The sequence below is a fragment of the Enhydra lutris genome, unplaced genomic scaffold (genome assembly GCF_002288905.1).
Source record: "Enhydra lutris kenyoni isolate GAN:26980312 unplaced genomic scaffold, ASM228890v2 scaffoldscaffold13, whole genome shotgun sequence".
Lineage (NCBI taxonomy): Eukaryota > Metazoa > Chordata > Mammalia > Carnivora > Mustelidae > Enhydra > Enhydra lutris.
This window is the reverse complement of record NW_019154097.1, coordinates 41,369,645-41,395,003: the sequence shown is the minus strand read 5'-3', so window position 1 is coordinate 41,395,003 and position 25,359 is coordinate 41,369,645. Positions and strand designations below refer to the sequence as shown.

The 25,359-nt window shown below is 52.5% G+C and overlaps 2 protein-coding genes across 2 annotated transcripts in view; one reads left to right on the top strand and one right to left on the bottom strand.

Moving 5' to 3' along the window:
- The window catches only part of LOC111146247 (S-adenosyl-L-methionine-dependent tRNA 4-demethylwyosine synthase-like), a 204,297-nt gene extending 194,322 nt beyond the window's left edge, over positions 1-9,975 (bottom strand). Inside the window, exons 1-5 of the mRNA XM_022501708.1 lie at positions 9,919-9,975; positions 8,958-9,085; positions 8,218-8,355; positions 2,249-2,350; positions 434-628 (exon numbers count right to left, since the gene is read on the bottom strand). Of these exons, the coding sequence (XP_022357416.1) occupies positions 434-628; positions 2,249-2,350; positions 8,218-8,355; positions 8,958-9,085; positions 9,919-9,922 (567 nt within the window). The 5' untranslated portion in view covers positions 9,923-9,975. The remainder of the gene's footprint in view (positions 1-433; positions 629-2,248; positions 2,351-8,217; positions 8,356-8,957; positions 9,086-9,918) is intronic.
- Positions 9,976-10,741: 766 nt separating this feature from the next.
- LOC111146276 (SBDS, ribosome maturation factor) lies at positions 10,742-17,228 on the top strand. The gene is made up of 5 exons (XM_022501755.1): positions 10,742-11,060; positions 11,349-11,478; positions 12,902-13,102; positions 14,658-14,822; positions 16,481-17,228. The coding sequence occupies exons 1-5, from the start codon at positions 10,933-10,935 to the stop codon at positions 16,607-16,609; spliced, it is 753 nt and encodes a 250-aa protein (XP_022357463.1). The 5' UTR covers positions 10,742-10,932; the 3' UTR covers positions 16,610-17,228.
- The last annotated feature ends 8,131 nt before the right edge of the window (positions 17,229-25,359 follow it).

Below are 25,359 nucleotides of genomic sequence, written 5' to 3'. Positions count from 1 at the left end.
AGAAAGAAAGAAAGAAAAATCAATGATTAAAAGACAACGAGCTCAACTGTATTTAGGGTTAGCTTGAGCCATAAAGGTTGTTCAACAACAGAACAGGCGGCTAAGAAAGTCCAGAGAATCAGTGATCCTCATCCCCAAGGTCCTGCCTGGGGACAGCACACTGAACACGATGGCCATGAACCCAGGCCACGATGACATCAGACAACAGGAGGTATAAGCATTTTATTCAATAAAAATTTACCTGGGAACCTACTACACCCCATGCGTGGATGCATATATGTAGCAATTCCCCCCAAAAAGAGTAACCCAAGAAGTTTATTATTAAACACCAAAGTTTGGGGACGACGTCACATGCACATGTGAATGTGTGTGCGTGTGAATTTTGTTTTAATTACACTAGAGAATTTACCCCCCTATTTCCACACATACCTACCTTGTTGAAGTGGCGCGCATAGGCAGAATTTCCCAGGCCAAACACAGCGTACCTCATACCCTTCAGGTAAGTTTTGCCAAATCGAAAGTCACTGGCCGCTTCCTCCAACCACTTACAGAACCACACTGCGCTTTCAGTGGGTCGACCGTCGGTGTACGTAGCAACCATGAAGGCACAAACGTTTTTACTAGTGACCTAACAAGAAAGTAATTATTTCAGATGAATATTTAACATACAACTTATCAGTAAGAAAATCCCTTTTTGAAAAGCTGACAACCATGGGCGCCTGGGTGGCTCAGTCGTTACGTGTCCGCCTTCGGCTCAGGTCATGAGCCCAGGATCCCGGGATCGAGCCCCATGTTAGGCTCCCTGCTCAGCGGGGAACCTGCTTCTCCCTCTCCCACTCCCCCTGCTTGTGTTCCCTCTGTCGCTGTGTCTCTCTGTCAAATAAACAAATAAAATCTTTTAAAAATAAATAAAATAAAATAAAAATGCTGACATCCACATGAATACTAATCCCTAAGGACAAAGGTGCTTTCAAAGCATTACTCATTTTCAAAAGTGAAAGAAAACAAAGCAAGGACACCACGCATGGGGAGAAAACCCAGTCTCCTGCTCCTGCCAATATATTCCCCAGGGCCCCTAACGATATACTCCATTCCAATTCCCAAGCAGTAGTTCCTATGGTCTCCAGTTGTCATACAGGAACAAAATCCAAATCAGGAAAAAACACAGGAAGAGATCTTTAAAATTACCTAAAAAATTAAAGCAACAAGACTTTTTAAATGTCAAGTAACTTATTCACTCGGTAACGTCATCTTCGTGGGGAAACAAAATACGCCTCCGTCCTGCTGGCCACGGTTTCCATCTCTTTGAATGCACCTTAGAAATTCTAAGTCATGAGGTAGGTTATAAGCAATCCATTATTAATAATAAAGTCTGAAAGGCTGCTAATAATTTTTCACAAGTAATTCTGAGCAGATTCAAGCGCGCTCATTTGCACTCCACTATTCTCTTACGGGAGAAAGAAATGGCCACAGCTGGCAAACGATGTGCCACCGGCCCAGTCCGGCCCACGGCTTGTTCTGTTCTGTTTCATACAGCGTTATCAGGACACAGCCACACTCATCCATTACGTATAGCCCACGGCTGCACAAAAGATGATGTTTGCCATCTGGTCCGTTCTAAGAGAAGTTCATCGACCCCTGCTCTACGAGCTTCAGAATCATCTGGAGCACCTGTCAAATTACCGTCCCACATCCAGGGCTGGGCTGCATTTCTAGCAAGTTCCCAGGAGATGCTGATACTGCCCATTCAAGGACCACACCGAGCACCCCTACTGTAAGGAAACTCCCCTGAGCACAGCTAAAAGGAAGGGGATTTCTCAGGTGCAGAAATTACACCCACGCAGATGTTAAGTAACGCAGGGACGTCACACAGGTAATAGATTCCTCTGACTTCACAATCCATACTCCTCCTGCTACCCAAGCGGCTCAGACCTCTTAGCTCACACGTGGTTCACCGGCCCAGCACATGCCACCCATCACCTTCGGTCCACTACGAGGTCGGTAGCAGGAGGGAGGAGGGAACGTCAAACCACCACCCTTTCCCACCCTCACTCCCGCCACAGTGAAGACCTCACGCAGGGGCCGGGTCCCACACCACACACTCAGCACCTCTGGCACTGCAAACTCAACCAACTCAAATTCCTCAGCATGAAAATTAAATTTATTCTGAAGATTCTACTTATCCCGGAATGCAGGTCAATCCCACTTGAGAGTCTGGACTGAAGGAAAACATGACCCAATCACCAACCTCCTCTACTAGATGATCATCTGGGTCATAGTCTTTCAGATCGATGACTGCCACAGGCAGATCTAGGGAGGTAACCGCTTCAGCAAGACTTGCTGCAAATCCCTAGTAGAGAACAAAAAAGAGAAAGATCACATAAAGTCCTCAAGAAGCTAAACAAGCAAAGCACAGTCTTCACTTACGCCGGCTGCCAAAGGAACAGGCGTTTATCGTGAGGAGCCTTTCCACTGACAAACGTTTAGCATCATCAACACAAACACTACTCCCACTTCTTCCACTTCCACAAGTCAGCCGTTCGGCTGTGCGGTTCTCACTCTGTATGGACACGTCCAGCACAAAATCTAAACGGGCTTTTGGCGATCCGGCGCCTTGCGCCATAGAATAGACATCAGGTGATAAGAAATCCTGGAGGGAAGAGAATGTGACGTAGGAGAAACGTGACACACTTCTGGAAGACAGAAAGCAAACAGAAGCAGGCTGACAGGGAGCAGAAAGCCCGAGGGGAGAGTCCCTATGCCTGACAGAACCCCGGACAGACTCTGGGCTCAGAAACAGCCACGACGGTGGAGCCAGGAAGGAAGCCCGGGGCAGAGAGGAACCGAGCAGCAGTCTGTAGACAGGACAAATGCACTCCAAGCCCAGGCAGCATCCGCCCTTCACCCCCCGACAAAACACCCGCTGGCTGACCGTCGGCTCCCCACCTCCCAGGACGAAAGCGAGGCCCACCGAGCATCTGTTACTTTAGTGGCATCTACCATGCAGACCGTCCTGTGCGGTATCACCCAAGAGTGACAATACGTGCACAGTCCCTACAGCAGGGAGCTCACGTTCTAGCGGACAGAAACGAGCAGACATGGAAATGAGAAAGGACACAGTTGGTCAGGTGATGACCAGTGCTATGGAAGAAAGTAAGTCAGGGTAAGAGGGCAGAAGACAGGGAAGGACAGATATGGGGACAATTGTTATTTTACACAGGGAGGGTCAGGACGGGCGCATGAGATCAAAAATAAATAAATATTCAGTCTTTCTCCCTAGTTCCTGGCACAAAGCTCCTAAAACACTTGGCACTTCCTGGCTCTGGTAAGCTAATGAGAGAACTCACGGGGAGGCAGGCCCCAGGTAGCTCCAGGCTGGGGGCCGGTCACCACAAAACCAACTATGTGATTAAAGGCTTAGAACTTTCACCACCGTTGCTCCCAGTGAGTTCAATCGTCCATGGCCTAGGATTTGAAATGTCCAGTAAAACCCCCACATGACAGGACTCAGTGAGTCTGTGGGTGCTGCTGTGCTGAAGCCATGGTGGGCACAGAGTGCGCATGGAAGCTCCAAGCCACCCTCCCCGCCAAACCTTGCCCTATGCGAGTCTACCACTGTCTGCGTCTGCCTTGTATCCTTCCTAAAACTGGGAAGCATACTTAGTCAAGAGATTTCCTGATTCTGTGAATCCTTCTAGGAAACGATCAAACCTAAGGAGAGGACTGCGGGGTCGACTTCATAGCTGGTCCAGTCACAAGCACAGGTGGCCCCTGGGACTTGGGACTGGCACCTGAAGCGGAGACAGCCATGCAGACTGCGTCCTTACACCCGTGGAGTCTGACGAAAACTCTGCATTGTTCGTGTCACAACTGGACGGCCAGTGTGGAGAAACGACACGTATGTGGTGCGACAGACTTGAGCCGAGCCTGAAGCATGTGGGAGACAAGCCACGAGGCTGCCCCATGCAGAGCAACGGGTACGTGAACAGGCCCACAGGAGGGAGCAGGCTTGGCAAGGAGGTCAACAGGACTGGGGACGTGAGGACCAAGGACAAGAGGTAAAAGAGACGGTGGAGAATCGGAGGCGAGGGCCTGCGGCCACTGGGAGGGCTCGGATTCACTCTAAGTGAACGAGGAGTGCTGGGTTTTAAGCTGAAGGGAACGTGATTTCACGTAAGTTTTCGAAGTCCCCGAGCTGCCGAGCTGAGAGGACACTGAGGCCAGGGGAGGGGCTGAGCAGCACTGAATGAAGGGGACCAGCCAGCAGGGAGGGGACCACAGTGACCCAGACAAAGGCAGAGGGTGCCGTGAGCCAGAGTGCTGAGACGCGGTCAGCAGCTGGATCCATTCTGAAAGTAGAACAAACAGCATTTGCTACAAAGGGCATGCGGGTAGCAGGAAAAAGAAGAGAATTCAAAGACTCGTTGTTGTTTTAACTAGTCAACTGGAAACAACTGGAAAGATGAAGTTGCCGTTTACTGAAATGGTAAGGGTTCTACGTGGAAAAAAAAAAAAATGGGAGTCACTGGGATGCCTGGGCGGCTCAACCGGTTAAGCCTGTGCCTTCGGCTCAAGTCACGATCCCAGGACCCCGGGATGGAGCCCCGAGTCAGGGTCCTTGCTCAGCAGGGAGCCTGCTTCTCCCTCTGCCTGCTGCTCCCCCGGCTTGTGCTCCCTCTCTCCCTCTTTCTGACAAATAAATTTTTTTTAAAAGGGGGGGGAGTTCAGTTGAAGCGTACTAATGTCGAGATGCCTACTGGACGTCCCATGGAGACCTACGACAGCCCACTGGACAGGAGAGACGAGCTGAGGGGAACAGTTCAGATTAGAAACGGACACAAATGAAGACGTGCAGGTCAGATCCAGTCCTCCATTTGTGTCCGTGGGTAAAAGCTCCTGGGACCCAGTCGTGCTGTTCAATTTACCCGCGGTCTGTGGCCGCCTCCGCACTACAGCGCAGAGCTGAGTAGACGCAACGAGGCATATGGCCCACAAAAACTACAAACCTAAAAACATAGCATATAAAATAAAATACCTTGCCCTTTATAGAAAAAGTTTGCCAAATTACATCTAATGGATAAGAATGTGAAGCTCTAGATGACAAGATCCCTGAGAGTGAGTGCAAATAAAGACAGGGTCTCAGGGATCGTGCCTTGGGACACTCCTGTCTTTCAAGGTCAAGAAGATGAGGAGAAGGGGGCGCCTGGGTGGCTCAGTGGTTAAAGCCTCTGCCTTCGGCTCAGGTCATGATCTCAGGGTCCTGGGATCAAGCCCCACATCGGGCTCTCTGCTCAGCAAGGAGCCTGCCTCCTCCTCCTGTCTCTCTCTGCCTGCCTCTGCCTACTTGTGATCTGTCAAATAAATTTTAAAAAATTGAAAAAAAAAAATCTTTAAAAAAAAAAAGAAGAAGAAGATGAGGAGAAGTCTGCAAATGGTGAGAAAGACTAGCCTTGGCTGAGGAGGAGAGAACAGCGTCAAGGCAGAAGAAGAGTGAGAATTACTGAGCAACACGGAAGTCACTGGGAACACATCAGGATGTGCAAGCCTCACAAGAGCAGCCCAAGGCCAACAGGCACAGGAAAATTAGAGAGGTGGAGTTAGGGGTGCAGACGCTTTCAAGGAGCTTTATTCTTAAGAAACAAAAACAAAAAAAACTGACGTGGTAGTAGGAGGGAGATGTGGGGCCAATAGGAAACGTGGCTTGCCCCGACCCACGATGCACAGGAAATCTGTAATTAGAGAACACAAATCCGTGCACACAGTACCAGAGAAAATCCACAACAGCTACACCATCGGACTCTCTTCTATACTAACAGAAAGCCGCGGATCACTAAGAAGAGCTTAAGAACAAGCAGCAGGAAGGAGAAATAGCAGCAACAGAAAAAGTGAGAAAGCAGACAAATCGGGAAACAGAAAAAGCAAATTCATTGAGATACACTCTTTTTTAAGACTTTATTTATTTGAGAGAGAGAGAAAAAGCGAGCACAAGCAGGGGGAGCCACGAGGCAGAGGGAGAAGCAGACTCCCCGCTGAACAGGGAGCCCAATGCTGGGCTCGATCCCAGGACCCTGGAATCACTACCTGAGCCAAAGACAGATCCTTAACCAACTGAGTCACTCAGGTGCCCCTACAGAGACATTTTCTCAAATTACTAATAAGATAATATGAAAACTGAAAAAAAGTGGTGTTTTTGCAAGTAAAAACATAATAGCCAAAATTAAACATTCAAAAAAGAAGGTCTGGAATTGAAATCTCACAACCCAGAGAAGAAAGAAAAAGTTACAAAAGAGGAAAATTTAAGACAAAGAAGCCATCCAAAAGCTCTAACATTCAACCAACAAGAGTCCCAGAAAGAAAAAAAATTAAATAAAATGGAGGGGGAAAAATTTTTCCCAAGAAATCTTAACAGAAATGCTCACAAATCCTCAAAAGAGCCCAAGTGTCCAGCACAACAGCTAAAAAAAAGAGCCAATTTAGACACCGCCTCAAAAAAGTTCCAAACATAGGGGTACTTGGGTCACTCCGTCGGCTAAGCGTCTGCCTTGGGGCTTGGGTCATGATCCTGGGGTCCTGGGATTGAGCCTCACACTGGGCTCCTTGCTCAGCGGGGAGCCTGCTTCTCCTTTCCCTCTGCTTGTGCGCGCGCTCGCTCTCTCTCAAAAAAACAAGTAAAACCTTAAAAAAAGTTTGAAACCTCAAGGACAAAGCATTGATTCTAAAAGCTTCCAGAAACAAAAGAAGTTAAGTCATCGACAAAGGAATGAGGAGACCAGCTCTGATAGTGAAATGACACCTTCAAAGTTGTAAGGAAAAGCTGATCTCCCCTACCCAGACGTGAACCCATTCAGTGTGAAAGCAGAGTAAAGAAACTCCAATGGCTCAGCTTCAAGGAGGGTCATCTAACCCGTATCAGCAAAGAGGTGGCCCACGATAAAGCCAATGAGATCTGAGGAATGTCTGTGTTAATTACTATCAGGAATCGGTAACTTTAACATCGATAATCTAGAAACACAGCACACACAGGTTAAAAAAACAGCCATCAGAGGAACCAAAAATACAGAACAGCTCAAAGGAGATTCACTAGAGAGCACTTTTCATTATGAACCTTTCTCACGCCTGGACTTGGGACAACCTGCGAGTGCAGATGTGATCTTCTAGAAAACATTAAAAGCACACACGAGAGAGGCTATGAGTGAGATCTTCTATAAATAACATAAAAGGACTTCATTTCAGCTGCTCAGATGCCTTTTTCACCTTTCTGCCGGTTTCCCACCTCTGTTGCTTACAGCTGAACTTCGCATTACGGGACCCTCAACTAAGAAGTGGAATATAGGGGCGCCTGGGTGGCTCAGTGGGTTAAGCCGCTGCCTTCGGCTCAGGTCATGATCTCAGGGTCCTGGGATCGAGTCCCACATCGGGCTCTCTGCTCAGCGGGGAGCCTGCTTCTCTCTCTCTCTCTCTCTCTCTCTCTCTCTCTCTCTGCCTGCCTCTCTGCCTACTTGTGATCTCTCTCTGTCAAATAAATAAATAAAATCTTTAAAAAAAAAAAAAAAAAAAAGAAGTGGAATATAGACCCTTCGCTGCACTTCCGCAAAACCAAGAAATATTACTCTGCAAATGTCCACAGGAGGGCAGTGCACCCCTCTTCAGTCCGACAAAAATATCTGGACACTGACTTTTTTCCTAAACTTCATTTTCACGTCCACCTTAGAATCCTCTGACCAGTTGTGGCCTCCATAACGAGGAAGCCGGCAGCGTATGCGTCTGCAGCACGTATCTACTTTAAACACTATTCAGTATCTATGGTCAGCCACTTAACACTATTAAACAAAATACACTTTACTAAGTGGACGTGTGAAGTTGTGAAAGTCAGGCCGCACCCGGGACACCATGCGGACATGGTCTTTTCACTGTCCCCTACTTCTACGCGCACCATCAGTAACAGGCTTAGACCTCCGTTCTGCAGAGGCAGAGGTAACCTTCAGAACAGAGACCCTTCACGACGGTGACCACCTGACAACACCAACCCGCTGGAACTGGGCCCAAGGAATAAAAACCCACCTGGCAGCCCAGAAAGGAAAAATGTAAGCTGGAAAAGGGAAAAAAGAAGATGAAAAAAAATTAGAAGACCAATTCCGTTCGCTGTTAGTGGACACTTTCAAGGCATCTTGTACAAGATCAGGAAACCCAAGGAAAAGCACCGCATGAGGTTCTCACCTTTGCGGTTCCAGTCTGGGAACCATAGAAAATCTTCACTCCGGACACGGAGACCTCCTTCCTTTGAAGAGAGATAGAACCTTCTGTCCCCAAATCCCGGCTTGCTTTTGGAACAGATTTCTCCTGGGAGCTCTTGTCCTTGAAGACAAACAAGTACACAAAGTCCATCAGGTCCGAATCCTCTCCCAACTTCAACAGGGATGAAAACTAGCAGACACCTACGGACTTTACTCTTCTCCTGATCCCTCTGGTGTCCTCCTCAATAAAGACCCGTGGTTATACAGCTGGGTCCCTGAAAGGCCGGACCCAGGCTTGTTGAGACTATAAAGACCCCACTCCCTCCAGGAAAAACCGCGCATACACCCCCGCGAGACGGGCTTCAGCGAAGGGACAGCAGGAACTACGCACTGATCCTGAGTTAGGGGTGAGGAAGGAGGAGATACCTGCCCTTTGGAGACACGGAGGAGATTCTTTTTTTACAAGTTTACTTTTCCACTACGGAGTCTTCCTGTAACTCGAGAGCGAGACACCCACAGCCCCTCAAAACATACGTATTTAACTTAGTCCGTAGTAACTTGGACTCTAAAAACGAGAATAAATTCTTTAGGCATAAAAAAAAGTCTAGACACCACACGGAAAGTGCAGGCTCCTCTCAGCTCTTCCGAACCCCGAGAGAACCCGCCCTGATGCCCTGCGCGAATCGGGCCCCTCCGTGCTCCCCGTAAGAAGGAACCGCTTACCCGCCTCCTGATGACGATCTGGAAGCAAATCCACAGGCTGATGCCACAGGCCAAGCCCACGTACACGTAAAACCTGTTTGTCCACAGCGAGACCCAGGGCGACGCGGAGTCCCAGGCACCCGCGGGATCTGCATCGGAGCGACACGCACGAGTGACCTGACTGGGAGCGCACAACGCGGTTCACCCCAGCCGCAAAGACACAAACGGAACCTGACCTTCGCCTTCACGGACCGGGTCGGACGCCAACAGAAGCGGCGCGGCCCGCACCCGGAGCGGCAGGACACCGCACGGACCGCGCGCACCGGAGGGCGGCAGGGCGCCGCGCGGACCGCGCGCACCGGGGGCGGCAGGACACGCGCGGACCGCGCGCACCGGGGGGCGGCAGGACACCGCGCGGACGGCGCGCACCGGGGAGCGGCAGGACACAGCGCGGACCGCGCGCACCGGAGGGCGGCAGGACACCGCGCGGACGGCGCGCACGCGGGACACGACGCTCGGAGCCCGCGGCGCTCCTTCCAAGGAGCTTCCCGCCTCGGACACCCCGCCGCCCGCACGGGGTCCACCGCCCGCCGCCCTCGCACCGCCCCTCCCGCAGCGCGGAAACAGGCCGAGCCTCCCGGTGGGACCCGCACGCGGGTCAGAGGACGAGCCCGGAAGGCGGGCGGCGGGGTCGGGGTCGGCGCCCCGCGAGGGAAGCACCGAGGGCCCAGCGCACGCGGGGAGGAGAGCCGGCGCTTCGCCCGCGCGGGACTCAGGTCGGACGCTTGGTCCCCTCCAGGCCTATCCCGAGCCCCGCGGGGGCAAGCCCAGTCCGCACCCCCCCCGGGGTCAGCGGTCCCCGCCGGCGGCAGCAAGCGCCGAAGCACGGGCCGCAGCACCGCGCTCCGCGGGGAAACACTCCGGGGACGCGGCTTCCTCCCTCCTCCCGCCGCACCTGTGCCGCCCGCCGGAGGGCCCTTACCCATGCTCCTCAGAGACCGGCCCGCGGCGCACAGACCCCCGGACCGCAGACCGGGAGAGCCCGGCGCCGGCGCGCGCACACGGAGGCCGCCGAACTACCCTGAAGCGCGGCCAGCGCGCTCCGACGCCTCAGCGCTGGGGGCCGCCATGCCGGTCGCCGGTGCGTCGGGATTGGCTCCGACGAGAAGGGGCGGGCCCCGAGGGAAGCACCGCCCACGGCTCCGGGTGACGCTCCCGAATTGGTGCGGAGGCGCAAGAGGCGTGCCCAGAGGGGGCGGGCCAGGGAGGCGTGGCGCCGGGGAGAGACTCCTGCGAGAGACACGATCCCGGAGAGAGCAGCGTCCGTCCGACGGCGTGCGCGGCCGCGGCCGGTCCTCGGTGGGAACGCAGCGACCACAGAAAGGGCTCGTTTCGGGGACTGTGGTTGTGGACCGGCGATTCGCTGATCTTGCCGGGCGCGCCTGGAAGGAGTAGACACGGACGCACTTAAAGCTAACGCAACTGGCTGTAATTTACCCCAACGAAAAAAGGGGGAGAAGGACACAAGGCCGGCAGAGCGTTGATCATCGTTGAAGCGGGGCGATGGGCTCGCGGGGGTTCGTCATCCTTTTTTCTCAACTTCATCTTAGTTTTCCCGCAAAAAAGAGTTAAGGTAGGGTGGCCCCGAGCTCTGCGGAACCAAGAGGGGCGGACGCTACGTTTCCGCCCGGTTGCGGAAACAGCCCGTGCACTTCCCAATCAGGGCGGCGTAGCTCATTGGCGGAAGTGTATTACGTGAAGGAAGAGAGCCTCGCTTGTCGGCTGCGGAACGACGTCGTAAAAGCCGCAGCGCGCATGCGTTGTTGCTCCCTTTTCCCCCGACTTCCGGCACACCCGACGCCTGCGCAGTAGGTCAGCCGGGTGTGGGACGGTGGCGGATCCGCGAGGCCCGGGTCTCCACAGCGAGCGCGGGTGGTCCTCAGGCCGGCGGCGCGGGTGAGCCTCGGCGGCCCGGCCGGGTCTGCGCGCGGCGGCCATGTCCATCTTCACGCCCACCAACCAGATCCGCCTGACCAACGTGGCGGTGGTGCGCATGAAGCGCGCGGGGAAGCGCTTCGAGATCGCGTGCTACCGCAACAAAGTGGTCAGCTGGCGCAGCGGCGTGTGAGTGTCCGCGGCCGGCCGGGCGGGGCGGGCGGGGCGGGCGGGGCGGGCGGGGGGGGGGGCCGGTTCCGAAGGGCTCGTGGAGCCGCTGGTGTCGCCCCTGGTGTCGCCGGGGTCGGCCGGGGTCCGCGGGCGCAGGGTCCCCACCGCCGCCGTCGGGCACCGGGACCTGCGCCCGGGCAGGAGCGGGGCGGCGGCCGCGGTTCGGGGTTCGGAGCGCGCGCGGGCGGCGGCCGGCTGGGTCGCGGCGTCCGGACGTTCACGCAGCGCGTGTCCCGCCGTCGGCAGCGAGAAGGACCTGGACGAGGTGCTGCAGACGCACTCCGTGTTCGTGAACGTGTCCAAGGGGCAGGTGGCCAGGAAGGAGGACCTGCTGAGCGCGTTCGGGACGGACGACCAGACCGAGGTCTGCAAGCAGGTGAGCCGCGGCCGCCGCGACGTCCTCGCCGCGCGGGCCGTACCCGGCGGGGCTTCGGCCGGGTCCCCGGACTTTGCTTTGACCGGGGCGTGGCGGGGGCTGGGGCTGCCTCAGCGGGTCTGCGCCGGGAGCAGAGCCCAGCGCGGCCCCGTCTCCGCCTGAGGGCGTGACCCGAGATGAGGAGGGGTCGGACCGCAGTGGCCCGAGCCCCCAGGTGCCCCCGCAAGCTCTGTGCGGTGGCGTTCGTGTCCGGTGCTCAGCGTGGTCGGCGCGGTCCCCGCCCGTCCACCGGCAGTGCCGCTGCGGTCCTGCTGGGCCCGTGCGCGGTGTCCCTGTCGGCTCTGGGACGTCTCTTGTACCCGGATGTCAGACCTTTAGCCGCTGTCCCCGTGTCGTGCGGTCCCTAGTCCCCCGCCGACTCACTGGTGGGAGCCCGCTGTGGCTGTCGTCCGTCCCTGGCGCTGTCCGTTCCGCGCGCAGTGAGGCCACGCGGTGCTCGTCCTTCCCCCACTTCCTGAGCATCGTCCGTCCGGGCCTGTCCTTGTCACTGCAGGTGGCAGGACTCGGTCTTCCCACGGCTGAGCCCCGTCCCGCGTGCGCGTGTCCACGCGTCTGCGCCCTGACGTTCGGGCCGCCCTGCCGTACCCGTCGGGGCGCGCGGCTCCGGTCTGCAAGGCGGCAGCTGCGCGCGCCGGTCCTCGAGGACAGTTTGCTTGCTGTGTTGCCGCCGCGGTGTGCGGGTCTCGGGTCTCACGGTGTTTCCGCTTCTAACCTTGTGAGGAGCCTCGTCCCGTCCTCCCCGTGGCTGCGCCAGTTTTCGTGCCCGCCGGGCTGCGAAGGGCTCCCCTCGTGCACGGCGCCGCAGCGCTGCGTTTCTTGGTGTTCGGGTTCTTACTCCAGTGGCTCCGACGGGCGCGGCGGCGACTGATGGTGGCCCTGCTTGGCGCTGCCTCGGTGACCGGTGACGTGAGCCTCGTTCGTTTGTCTCCTCGGGAACTGCCTGTTGAGCTTCTCTGCGCTTCTTCATCGCATCATTTGGGGTTTTACACGGTGGCGCCATTTGTAATAATCCAGGACGTGCGCAACGTTGCCACGCCCCGAAGTTAAGTTTTCTACTGATCTGCTGCACTTTGTGCGTTTATGTATTTCTGGCCTAACATACCTGAAGATATAATTTCTTTTCGAGGTTTTCGCCATTGACGACTTGTGCAGTGTTGCCCTTTCCCTTGGCCCCACCTAAATATGAGATCTGGCGGCACAGGTTAATCCAGGGTCTCCTGTGGGCGAGCTCAAACCCCGACTGGTGTACGGGTAGCTGAGGAGGCTGGGGCTCGGTTCCTCCCCAAGTCGTTAATTCCTGTGCTTAGTTCCCAAGTAATGTACAGTGAAAACTTTGTTCTTTTAAATCTGTTGGGTTTTCTAGATTTTGAGTAAAGGGGAGGTCCAGGTGTCAGATAAAGAGCGGCAGATGCAGCTGGAGCAGATGTTCAGGGACATCGCAACCATTGTCGCCGACAAGTGTGTGAACCCTGAGACGAAGAGACCGTACACGGCCATCCTGATTGAGAGAGCCATGAAGGACATCCACTACTCGGTCAAAGCCAATAAGAGTACAAAACAGCAGGTGAGTGGTTTTCAGGGTCAAAGAATCCAAATAAAAGTCCGTTTCCTCCCAAGAAAACATTGAAATGGTCAGTCTGTAACACTACACTACTTAGAAGCGGTGGGGCAGAGGTTTTGGGGAAGGGAAGGAAGTGAGGGGTTATAGGGAGGAGGAGTGGAATTCTGTTTTAACAAAGCACAAACGTACTACGGCTCTCCTCTTTCTTTCCAGATCAGTCTTTTAGAGATAAAACTTGGGTTTTTTTAAAGATGTATTTATTTATAGGAAAGAGTATGCGCACGAGCTGGGGGAGGGACAGAGGAAGAGGGGGAGGGTCTCTAGCAGACTCCACACTGAGCGAGGAGCCCACCACAGGGCTGGATCCCACAAATGTGAAACCATGACCAGAGCCAAAGCCAAGAGTCAGATTCTTCACTGACTGAGCCGCCCAGGCACCCCGGAACTTGGATTTCTAAAGAGTCATTTCAGCTCTGTATTTTGTATTTTTTTATTTACACATATTTCATGTGCCACACAAAAAAGTCATCTTTTTATAGGGTGTAATTCAGTGGCATGTTCACGAAGTTTGTGCATCCTTCCCCGTCACCTAGTTTGAGAACATTTCTGTCACCGCCCAGAAGAAACCCTGTCGCCATTAGCAGTCACTCCTTGTTTCCTGCCTCTCACAAGTGTTTGGCAAATTTTTGTCTCTACGGACCTTTCTGTTCCAGACATTTCGTAGGAATGGAATCAAGCGGCCTCTGAAGGTTCATACCTGTTACCGTACATCAGTGCTCGTTCCTTTTTAGGACTCAGTAGTAACCGTTGTGTGGAAATACCGTATTTTGTTGGTGGATATTTGGGTGGTTTCTACTTTTTAGCTATTCTGAATAACGCTGCTACGAAATCCTGTGTGTACGTTTTTGTGTGTACATGTTTGCATTTCTCTGTACCCAGAAGTGCAATTACCGGGCCATACGGTGGCTACATTTAACTTTGAGGAACTGCCGAGCCATTTTCTGAAAGAGCTGAGACATTTTACATTCCCACAGCCCGTGCTTAGGGGTTCCAGTTTCTCCACGTCTTTGATGATGTTTGTAATTAATCCACCTTTTCTACTAGAGCCGTCCTGGGTGTATCTTCTGGGTTTGGTTTGCATCTCCCTGATACCTGCGATTTCAGCATACTCTCATGTGCGTATTGACCCTAGTCCTCAGTGGAGAAAACACGGTCTGTGTCCTTTGACTCTTTCTTAATGATCTGTGTCTACATCATCCAGTCGTAAGCATCCTGTACGTGTTCTGGATGCTGGTGCCTCATCAGACGTGCGACCTGCGTGTGTCTTCTCTTCACTGGGTTGTCTTTCCACTTTCTTGACCGTTTTATGAAACCCAAAGGTTTGTCTTCGTTAAGTCCCAATTTATCACTTTTTTCCTACAGTTGCTCCTGTTCTCTGTGTCCTGAGGACTGTCGCCCGATTCAGCCAGATAGAACCTGCTTGGTTCTGAATCCCTTACAAAGAAATGCAGCAGAAGCAGCAGCAAAATGGCCCTCGTTGTCCATTTTGTCTCCCTAGGCTTTGGAGGTGATAAAGCAGTTAAAGGAGAAAATGCAGATCGAACGCGCCCACATGAGGCTCCGGTTCCTTCTCCCAGTGAACGAAGGGAAGAAGCTGAAAGAAAAGCTCAAGCCCCTGATCAAGGTCGTAGAGAGCGAGGACTACGGCCAGCAGTTAGAGATTGTAAGATGAACACACTCTTGTTCCCTTGCTTCCATCTTACCAAAGTCGTCCGTTCTGTGGTCCTAAGTGCGTAACAGACACTTAGAGGGTGTGAACAATAAGACATTGCCAAGACCTCTGACACAGAATAAAGTAAGAATGTCGAGGTCTAAGTAAAACTAAGTTGTAGTTAAGCACACTTGGGATTTTGTTGTTGTTGTTAAGTCCGCGCTCATTTTGGAGGAGAGACTGTTTTACAGGGAGTGTTCTGTTAGAGAAAATTGGAAATAAGACTAAAAGTTGGACAGTCTTATTTACCACAGAAATTTTTTTTTTCTTTTTGAAGATGCATTTATGTGAGAGGGTTTGGGGGGGCATAGGGAGAGGGAGAATCTCAAGCAGCCTCCCTTTTCAGTTCAGAGCCAGACCCCACGCTCAGTCCCACAGCCCTGAGCTCACGATCGGAGACAAAACCAAGGGTCAGATGCTCAACCGCCTGAGCCACCCAGGCACTCCTTACCACAGGACATTTTGTAGAAATAACAGAAACCTTGTGTCTTAGGTCCTCACGCCACGCTGTCAGACACAGTATAGGGTCTGTTTTCTGCAAATTCATGCCTTGAGATTCTGCAAGAGTTCCGTGTAAATGAGCTCTAGACGGATCGTTGCGCGTCCCCGCAACGTGGAACAGCACGGCTGACGTTTTGAAGTTCTCAGATCTTTTCAGAACTTCACATGTGATTTCTAAATGGGCCTTCGAGCTTCTTTTTCTCCTTCAGATGTCCATAAAAAGCGGTGCTTTCGCAGAACTTTAAAGGTTCATGCTAAATTTCAGTGCAAAAGAACCATAGTATTCTAGTCCCATTCACTTTATAGCCAGGGAATCCAGAGACGTCCTCAGGCAGGGAGCGGACGCCTGTGCCCGGGGCTCACACGCACACTTAGAGACAGAGGCTGCTCTGGCTACCTACATCCAGCTACTGGCGTACTAGGTGTTTACCCAGAGGATACAGAAACACTGAACGAAGAGGTACATGCACCCCAATGTTTACAGCAGCAGCAGCCACAGCCACACTACGCAGAGAGCCCGAGTGCATCAGCTGCTGAAGGGAGAAAGAGGTTGCGGCGTCCATGTGCAGCAGACCGTGGTACAGCCATCAGTGAGACGAGATGGGCCATCTGCAGCAGCGTGGCCGGAGCTAGAGACCGTCACGCTGAGCCAAATAAGTCCGAGAAAGTCAGATCCATGATTTCACGCACATGTGGAATTCAGGAAACAAAACATGAACATGAGGGGGGGGAGAGAGACAACAGCGGAGGGAAGCAAACCATAAGGGACTCTTGGTGAGGATAGAAGACAGGGATGATGGGGAGGGGCTGGATGGGGGTGGGTACCGAGGGCACTTGTTACGACGAGCGCGAGATGTTACTGTGTAAGCCGTGAATCCCCGAATTCTGAAACCAGCAGTGCACTGTGCTGACGAGAATTTAAATAAAACCCGGGGTGGGGGGGAGAGACAGGCTGGACTCGAACCCGGTCCGGTGCCGCTGTGTGGTCTTGGCTCTTGTGCTGTAGAGGCCGAGCAGTAGGCACACTCGGAAAGTGCGCATTTGTCCCCGGGACGGCGGTGCTGTGTCGCTCTGTCTCCCCGAGGTGAGCAGCTCTGTTCGTGTTTCAGGTGTGTCTGGTTGACCCGGGCTGCTTCAGGGAAATCGACGAGCTGATAAAAAAGGAGACGAAGGGCAGAGGCTCCTTGGAAGTGCTCAGCCTGAAAGACGTGGAGGAAGGAGAGGAGAAGCTGGAGTGACGCCCGACAGGCTCCGCAGCCCAACGCTACAGCGCGCTCTCCCCTCAGCCCCTCCTCTCTGGTCCGCCAGACTCGTGCTCAGACTCTGACGTGGTCCGTCCTTGTGCTCACGTGTACACAGACACACCCTTCTGATAGGTAGTACGCTGCGGGGCTCACTCAGTTTTAGTCATAAGGTGGGGTTTCGGGCAAAAATGAAAAATCCAAGATGGTGAGGGCAGAGGAGCGTTTTGCTGCTGTCTCGTGCCCCGGACTTTCCGGCCTGCAGGTGATCCGGGGCAAGTCCATGGGGAGACAGACTTTGTACGTTATAACAGGAGACATCTAGGAGGATATGACAAAAAGGAAGTGTTTGTTGAAGAAAACATAATGTCCTATTCTGACTTAATGAGACGTGTGGCCTAATCCATAGCTTGGACGATGACCCTGAGTATCCGGAAGTAGCTCTGGGGTGACCCAGGACTGACGCGGTTCTCACCGACCGTGCGGTCATAACCTTCATGATTCCCAGCAAAGAATAACATAGTATCATCGGTTTCTGACCCTTAAAGTTTATAATGTATGTTAACAGAGTGGAATTATACGTAATCAATAAAAGCACTCTTTATTTTTTATTGAACGACGGCGTTTGTTTCTAGACCGCTTCCAGGCTCCCTCCCTTTCCTCTGCCCCTGTGTAGTGCTCCGGGGAGTTCTCAGCAGGACGAAGTAAGTCGCGCGAGGGGCGCTTAGAACAGGGCCTGTTCGGACGGACACCAGATAAGTCTTTGTGATTTGGGAAGTAATTGAATACAATTATTTTGGTACATATACACTTAAATGGACAATACGCAAGTCTTCTAAAATTACTTCAGAAGAGATGTTGTAGAATACAAATTGGGATTTCACTCAAAATTAACGTGGTTGTATTTTGTGGACGCAAGTTTTTAACTGAAGGAGTTTTGTATTTGAACAGGCCCGGGCGGGTTTTATAAGTACGCACAGTTCACTGCTAATGCAGCTTCTCAGAAATGGCCCATTTAAAAATAATTAATGGAAATTGCAAAGTCACACTGTTCCACACAGTGTCAGAAGAAGTGTCCTGCTGGGTGTCTTGGGAACACACTTTCTGTCACGCTGGAATGAGTTACTGCTCTGCTGCTGGTCCTTAAGGTGGCATTCTCACTGACTTCACTCACCCGGTGAAGTTCGTTGTTTCATGAAGATGGTCTAAACTTGAAGGCCCAGAAGATAATTTTTAGCCAATGAGGTTGACACTTTATCTCCAGCTTCGACAGTGTTTGAGGTTGAAAATCCTACTCAGTGGGAATGTTCATTTAGCTGCATCTTGAGTAGGAAGGTTCAACGGTTAGCTAGCCCCTTCAGTTCTTCTCATTATTCATCGAAAAAGCTGGAGCCTTAAGAAATGTAAAATGTAGATCACATAATGAGTCACACTTCTGAGCCTATAAAAAGTAAGTTTTTACCACATATTAATCTCATTACTCAAAAGTAGTTACATGGTTGTGCTGTGTTACTTAAAACAACTTATTTATTGGAGAGAGGCGGGGGGAGAAGGGGGAGCAAGGGAGAGGGACAATAGACTCCACATTCAGTGCAGAGCCCAACGTGGGGCTCTATCCCAGGACCCCACGTTCATGACCTGAGCTGAAGCCACGAGTCAGGTGCTCAACTGACTGAGCGACCCAGGCACCCCACACTGTGTAACTTTTGACCAGAAATTAATACCAGGCGATTGGTAGACGGGAAGTATCCTCAAGGTAGTCCCCATGTTAGACCCGGTTTCTGAGCAGGAGGCAGTGTAACACCCCAGAAGACATTTTAATGTAAAAATTAGTCCTTCTCCTTCAGGAATAGCAAGTAAACAGTGTAGGGACAAAGTCTACCGCAAAACACAGAATTTCTAACGAATTCACTTCTTTCTAAGTTCTCGTTTCCTTGGCCTGGGTTTCCATTCGCTGCTTCTCAAGGCTCCACTTTGTCCTCATAGATACTCTGATTTCCGAAACAGCTGCAGAATCCATGAAAGGCAAGTGCCTCGCAGCTCCCTACCCTCCAGCCTCCTGCCTCCAGCCCCCACGCTCACACCACCACACCACGCACTTCCAGACGCTGTCCTGAGCGGGGCGGGCGGGGGGGCCGGGCAATTCGCCATTTCTGTTTACTCACCGTAATACCCCGCCCAGGGCTCCTGGGTGCCTCCCGTTCTCAAATGTGTTTGCAGGAAAACAGTTTCCTCTTCAAAGGACCAAAGAATGTCAAATGACAAACTTCTCTCTCTTAGACGTCTTCGTTTTACAAATTCATGACAGCTGTTGCATTTTCTGATTCCAGCTCTCTACAGTAAGACGTTCCACCTCCAAGTTTTGCAGAAAAATTATGAGTGTACTCAGAGCTTTTCAGAGAATTCTGAGCAATTTCGCTACCAGATTTGCTCAAACAAAACAGTGACAATGGCTGAATTCTCCCTGCATGTTTGCTAATTCAGTCCTTTCTGTATTACAGCTGACCCTTCAATGGCTCAGGGGTTAGAAGTTCCGGCCCCTGCCCTCCCCACCGGGGGAAGCGAGTAGTCCAAGATCCATATAACTTTGGACCCCCGAACACTCAACCACTGATAGCGTACTGTTAACCAAAGCCCCAATAACAGAATGAGTCGATTAACACATAGTTTACATGTGTGTATCATATACTGTATGTTTATAATAAAGTAAGCTAGAAAAAGAAAATCATAAGGAAGAAAAACACATTTACAGCACTGTACTGTCTTTACCAGAAAAACCCGCATATAAGTGGACCCACACGGGGCAACCCGAGATGCTCAAGGGTCAACTAAACAAACACAGAGCTTTGTGTGATTCATGTGTCTTGGGGACCCGCTCGTGACTTTGGCTCTTCCAGTTCAGCAGTTGTGCAAGTGCGGTCCCCTGGCCAGCAGCATTAGAACCTCTTGGGAACTTGTTAAAAACAAACATTCTTGAACTTGGCTCCAGACCTAATGAATCAGAGACCTGGGGGCAGGGCCCAACCGTCTGTTGCAGTGATCTCTCCAAGTGATTCAGATGCGCACTGGAGTTTGTAAGTCAGTATTTTAAGCCAAGAACAAGCATTTAGATTGTTCAGAGCTCAGATGGGGACATGGGAAAGCCGAGAAGCCAAATGCATATGAAGGAAAGACTTTCATTCCTGCGAGCTTTCTGCAACAGATTTTCTAGAAACTTGATGACCATCTGGGGAGGCTAAAGGAACTAAAAGAAAGCATCAAACAGATTTGTTTTAAAGCATTATAGGAATAGAAGAAGCCCCGAGTCTGAAATGAATTTGGACAAACGGAAATTTAAATCTTACCAGTTGCGTCAACTTGGTACGCGGCGAGTGCATGTTCAGTGTTTGTCAAACCCGCGACCCTTCCATCGCTTGTCTAGAACCCGTCACTCCGTCTCTCCGGAGCTGGGGCACAGGCGTGCGAGAGCATCTGGCTCCGGGGGCCCCAAACGGACCAGGTCCAGTCGCTCGCAGAGAGACAAGTGACAGTGGAACAAGAAAGGAATTTATTCCAGTGAGGCCAACACTGGGAAGGCAGTGGACTAGCGTCTCAAAGACTGTCTTCAAGATGCTGAAAATATTCCAGGTTGATAGGGAAAATGGGGGGTGAAGGTCGTTGGGCACCTGCAGGCGGCCGTAAAGGTCAGGTCATCACTGTCTTGGGGTCAGTCACAGGTGGGGTCTGGCTGGCTCGGGGCCGTCTTTGCTGGAGCGGGTAGTTTCACTTCCCATCAAGGGATGCTTTGCCTGCAGGCTCTTTTGCTGAGTTCAGAGATACCTGGAAAGACCTTAATGCATTAGAAGGTTTGAAGTCAAAATGGAAGTGGTTGAAATCCTTGGTTTCCACACATGGAGAAACTTGCAACCATAGGTGTGGCCTGGCCGCAGACCCTACTAAGAAGATGCAGTCGTCCCTGTGAAAAGCTTAGAGTTGGGAGTGAGGGTCAGGTCTTCAGCCGGCGGCTGGCCCTGGAACACAGGGTTTCAGGAGGTACGGGGCCACCGTCCTTCTCTACAAGGACAAAGACCGGAGAGAAAGGAGCCCTTCTGCGGTGGCCAGAAGGATGCGTCGAGGGTGTGTTTGCCAGGCTCCCAGCTCCTTCCTGATCCAAGTTCAAGGTCCTCCTGGCTCTGGTGGCAGGTCTGACTGTGGGCTCTGCAGAATGTCTCCGGACCCTCCCTGCCCCTCCATTTTTGATTCCTTTGCAAGACTGAGCTCTAGTTGGTTTCTGTGACTCACGACCAGGAAGGCTTTGCTCAGACCTGTGAGCAATCACCTAGTTTCACCCAAGGTCAAGGTCTGCGTTTGCGGAAGGAGGCCCACAACTGCTGCTTCATTGATGGGCGATGACCTAAGTGAGACAACACTCAGAAGAGTGTCTAGAACACCATGGGCTCAATGAACTGCCCCTTCGAGTCATGAGCCTGAGCTCCGTACCCCCCTCCCTGGTCCGGCACAGGAGGACCGGGTGGCTCCCCGCACTGACCCGAAGCCGGGGTGACCACAGATCACTCGTTCTCACTGGCAAGGACATGCGGACAAGGTGCTTGCTGGGGATTTATTTCACTATCTGAAAACACTGCGTTTTGGAAAAGCTTCTTTCCTTTTCTGTGATGACTTTGCCTGGGTCTTTCAGAACAAACCTTTAAGACAACAAACACAGAGCTTTTGCTTCCTTGATCCACAACAAATCCGTAGACAATGCCGGGTGCTGGGGACACAACCACAAGCGAGACACAGTCTTTGCCCTCAAGGAGCCGCAGGTGATGAAGGAGAAAAGTCTGAAAACACATCAGGATACGTGCAACGGGACGGATGCACGTTGTACTCTGCTGTGCTCAAGTCTGTTCCACGGACTCTCAAAAAACACTGAGAAATCAGATGTGCCTGCTCCCCTCTCCCTGTAGGAAATTTACTGGGGGGGGGAGGCGGGGAACGACCTTGATGCTGCAAATGTGAATTCCATTTGCGTCCGCACCAAGAGCTCTGTGGTTTGTATTTTCCTGTGAAATAATGCATTGTGGCAGATGTTAAAATACAATTTCTACCGAAATGGGAAGGCAGAGATGAAAAATACAAGGGAGATTTCTGGTTTTGCTTCCAGGCAAAGCATCGAGACGGACTTTCTTTACATTTTACTTAACGTGTGTATTTCCCCAGTAAGTCCTGGCAAGAGAGAGTGGGAGGTGTTCTTGCAGCAGATGCCGGGGTTTCTAGAATCATCCCTACCCAGATGCTCCCCAGCATCCCTCCGAGCTTGGAGGCACAGAGCCCGCCAGTCTGCTCCGAGTGCCCTGGGGCGGCCTGACCCGCCTCGCAGACGGGGGGAGCTGGGCCTCTAGTCGGTGTGCCACGTGGGGGCTGGACCACACTGGTCCCGGCGGGCCCCAAGCATCCAGACTCGGAACAGCTTCAGAGAAAACTAAACTTCCCAAAGGGAAGCGCTCTGACAGTTCACCTTGACTGAAATATGCATTGCAGAAGTGCACGCGCGCCCTCCGTATTCACACGCGCGACCCTTCTTCATCCGGCGGGTCTGAGCCTGTAGTTCCCAGCCGGCCGGCGCGGGAGGACAACGCGGGAGGCGCGGGGGACCTTCTCATGGATTCTGGGACCTGAGGAAAGACGAGGTTCGCACCGCGTGTCTAACACAGACCGTGTCCTACAACGTCGAACAAAGCACGAAGCCTCACCAAACCCAGCCCCAAACTTAGCGTGCAAAATGCTAGTGAGAGAGAAGAAAGGCTTCAGCAGGAGACGGTGGTGAGGAAGCCGGGAAGGAAGACCCGGCGGACGGGCGTGGAGGGAGGGTCAGCTACAGGCGGGATCCCTGTCTTGCCATCAGGAGCCGCCCACCGGGCCTGAACACCCCTTGACCCGTGGGGGTCTCGAACACGCTCCCTCTTGGAGGCAAAGGCTCCACTCGCGCGAGGCAGCTGGCGGGGGAAGGCGGTGGTGTCGTGGCCACAGTGCCCGGGCAGCTACCAGAGCAAAGCGCCCTCAGACCTGTGCACCACAAGCCCAGTGAGAAGTGCTTTGGACAGAAGGACCTCCCACGCGCGCGCACACGCACGCACACGCGCACAATAAAACACTAGTCTCATGAACTGATATCCAGCCTCCCTACGGAGACACTCTCCCATCTTCTCTGTCCTATTTAATGCTTCTCATTCTAAGCACAACCCTTTAAACGATCTTAAAACCCGCTGGCAGCGCTCCTCCCCGCAGTCTGACAAGCTCAGCCGGACGAGAGTTTCCTCGTGCATTTGCAGCGCACAGGGACCGGCCTTCTCCCAGAGAGAAGATTTCCCGTCCCACCTTTGCTTGGACGGCAGAGGAGGCCAGGAAACACCAGGCTTCAGCAGAGCACTGTCTTCTCTGACGATCTGTGTCTTGTCCTGAGACACAAAACTGTTCTCAGTCCAAAGGGCCCCAGCGTTTGACAAAAGCGCCGGTAGCCAAATGCTTAAAACCTCGGGGCCCAGTACGGAAGCATAAACGAGTCTCTTTCCTATTTCAACTTCTAAGTAAGCCTCACACCCCTCGTGGGGCTTGAACTCATGACCCGCATGTTTAACAGTCGCTCACTCTACCGACTGAGCCAGCCGGTGCCCCCCCCATTCCAATTTTTTAAATTCCACTTGAACATGTCAATTGTCTCAATATTACATAAAGACGGAGGCAGGAAGAGAGGGAGCAGGGAAACATAATAAACGGCTCAAAAAAAGAACAGTTCAGAAAACAGAACCCTGGCCAGAGGGTGACAGATGCGTAGAGATGGAAACAGACAGATACTAAGTATCCTTGTAAAATGTGGTGACCCCACTTGCCTGAATTTCTCCTCTTTTACTAAATTAAATAGCGTAATAGCCCCCAGTCCAGAAGCACATCCCACTTTGAAACAGTTCGCCTGTTTCGAGCCTTTATGTGCCGCAGACGACATCCTGACACTGTAAGAGAGGGAAAGACACCGTCCGTTTCCTGGACAAACATGCTCCAGCAAGGTACGACATCACTGTGACGTCCTTCAGGGGCTAAGTCCACATCAATTTATGGAGACTCGTGACCCACCACCAGGAGAACCTGGATGGGTCACGTTCATTTGCTCCTCCAAGAGCCCGTCTAGGCCGTCAGGCTGGGTGCTGGGCCACTGGAAATACAGAAATAATTGAGATGTGGTCCCTGCCTCAGTAGAACTTATGGTCTGTAATGGGGGATTTTATTTTATTTTTTTTAATTTTTCTTATTTATTTTTGGGAAAGAGAGAGCGAGCGAGCCTGAGCGGGGGAGAGAGGAACAGGGGGAGAACCAGGCTCCCTGCTCAGCAGAGAGCCCGACACAGGACTCGATCCCAGGACCCTGGGATCATGACCCGAGTCAAAGGCAGACCCTTAACGGACTGAGCCACCCAGGCGCCCATGTAATGGGGGATTTTTAGAGTCAAGTGATCTGACATTATAACGCTGGAAGCATGGAATGTTACGAGAACCCAGGAAGGAGAGGGGGAAAGTCGGGGAACACACAGTTAAAACTAAAGCCCTCAGCAAATGCACAAGAAGAGAGGTGTGAGAGGCAAGGTGGTGGCAAGGACAGCAAATGGCTTGTGGGACTGGAACCCCAGCTGTGTTCAGAGGAGTGGGGTCCAGGGAAGGGGGCTGAAGATAGGGTGTCCTTCCTGAGGAAGGGGTCCAGGGGTCCAGGTGTCCAAGGGTCCAGGGAAGGGGCCTGACCATACACACACACATTAGGAGCCACTCGAAGGACTGTCGCCTTGATCCTAGACAAGATGGGCCGTCACTGAGGACGTACAAGCAGGGAAGTGACATACTGGACATCATACCGACAGACAAATTGGGAACTGAAACTGAATTCAGAAAAGAGCTTCTGCTTCGGATGCAGCCTGGTGTTGAAGAGAGGATCACGCAGGACACGCCTCCTCATCAGATACACTTTCTTATTCAGTGGTAATCCAGGGAATTCTCGACACCCCTTTCTTCCAAGAGCCCCTCACTAGGCTGGGGAGAACAGCCCCATGTCAAAGCATGTGTCTACCGGCCCTTGGGGAAGGGAATTGCAAGGTTGATGAAACACAGAATTTTCCAGGATTCAGGGTCTCAGGTCTCCCCATGAAGGAACCAGTCTGCCCAATCTTCCTGGTTACGAAACCGTGTTCCTGCGGCTTCAAACGTCGTGAATATGTGAGATTCTCGTGTCTGCATCTTGAGTCGGATGGCTCTTCTGGGCTCCAGTGGCCCCTTGGACAGCTCCACTTAGATGCGCCCCTGTGTCCCCCTGAGGCTTCCTTTTCCCTCCCTTCTACCTGTTCCTCCCCTGTGTTCCTCATCAACCACACAACAGTCCAAGTCAGAGACCCAAGTATGTCCACTGCATGGTCATCACCCACATCCAGGCAATCGCAGCACCTATCAACCACACTTCTTTCTTTTTTATAAGATCATATTTATTTATTTGAGAGAGAGAGAGAGAGAGGGCATGAGCATGGGGACAGGCAGAATGAATGGGAGAAGCAGACCCCTCTCTGAGCAGGGAGACCACGGCAGGGCGCAATCCTGATCCCATGACCCTGAAGTCATGACCTGAGCTGAAGTCAGATGCTTATCCACCTGCGCCAGCCAGATGCCTAGATCCCACTTCTTTATGGTATCTCTCTTGTCTATGTGAACCCACACATTATCATTCAGCAC

Excerpts from the sequence above, each read along its gene's own strand:
- LOC111146276 (XM_022501755.1), top strand. The coding sequence starts at position 10,933 with ATGTCCATCTTCACGCCCACCAACCAGATCCGCCTGACCAACGTGGCG. Across the intron at positions 11,061-11,348 it reads GTCAGCTGGCGCAGCGGCGT|CGAGAAGGACCTGGACGAGG; the intron begins GTGAGTGTCCGC and ends CGCCGTCGGCAG. Across the intron at positions 14,823-16,480 it reads ACGGCCAGCAGTTAGAGATT|GTGTGTCTGGTTGACCCGGG; the intron begins GTAAGATGAACA and ends TTCGTGTTTCAG.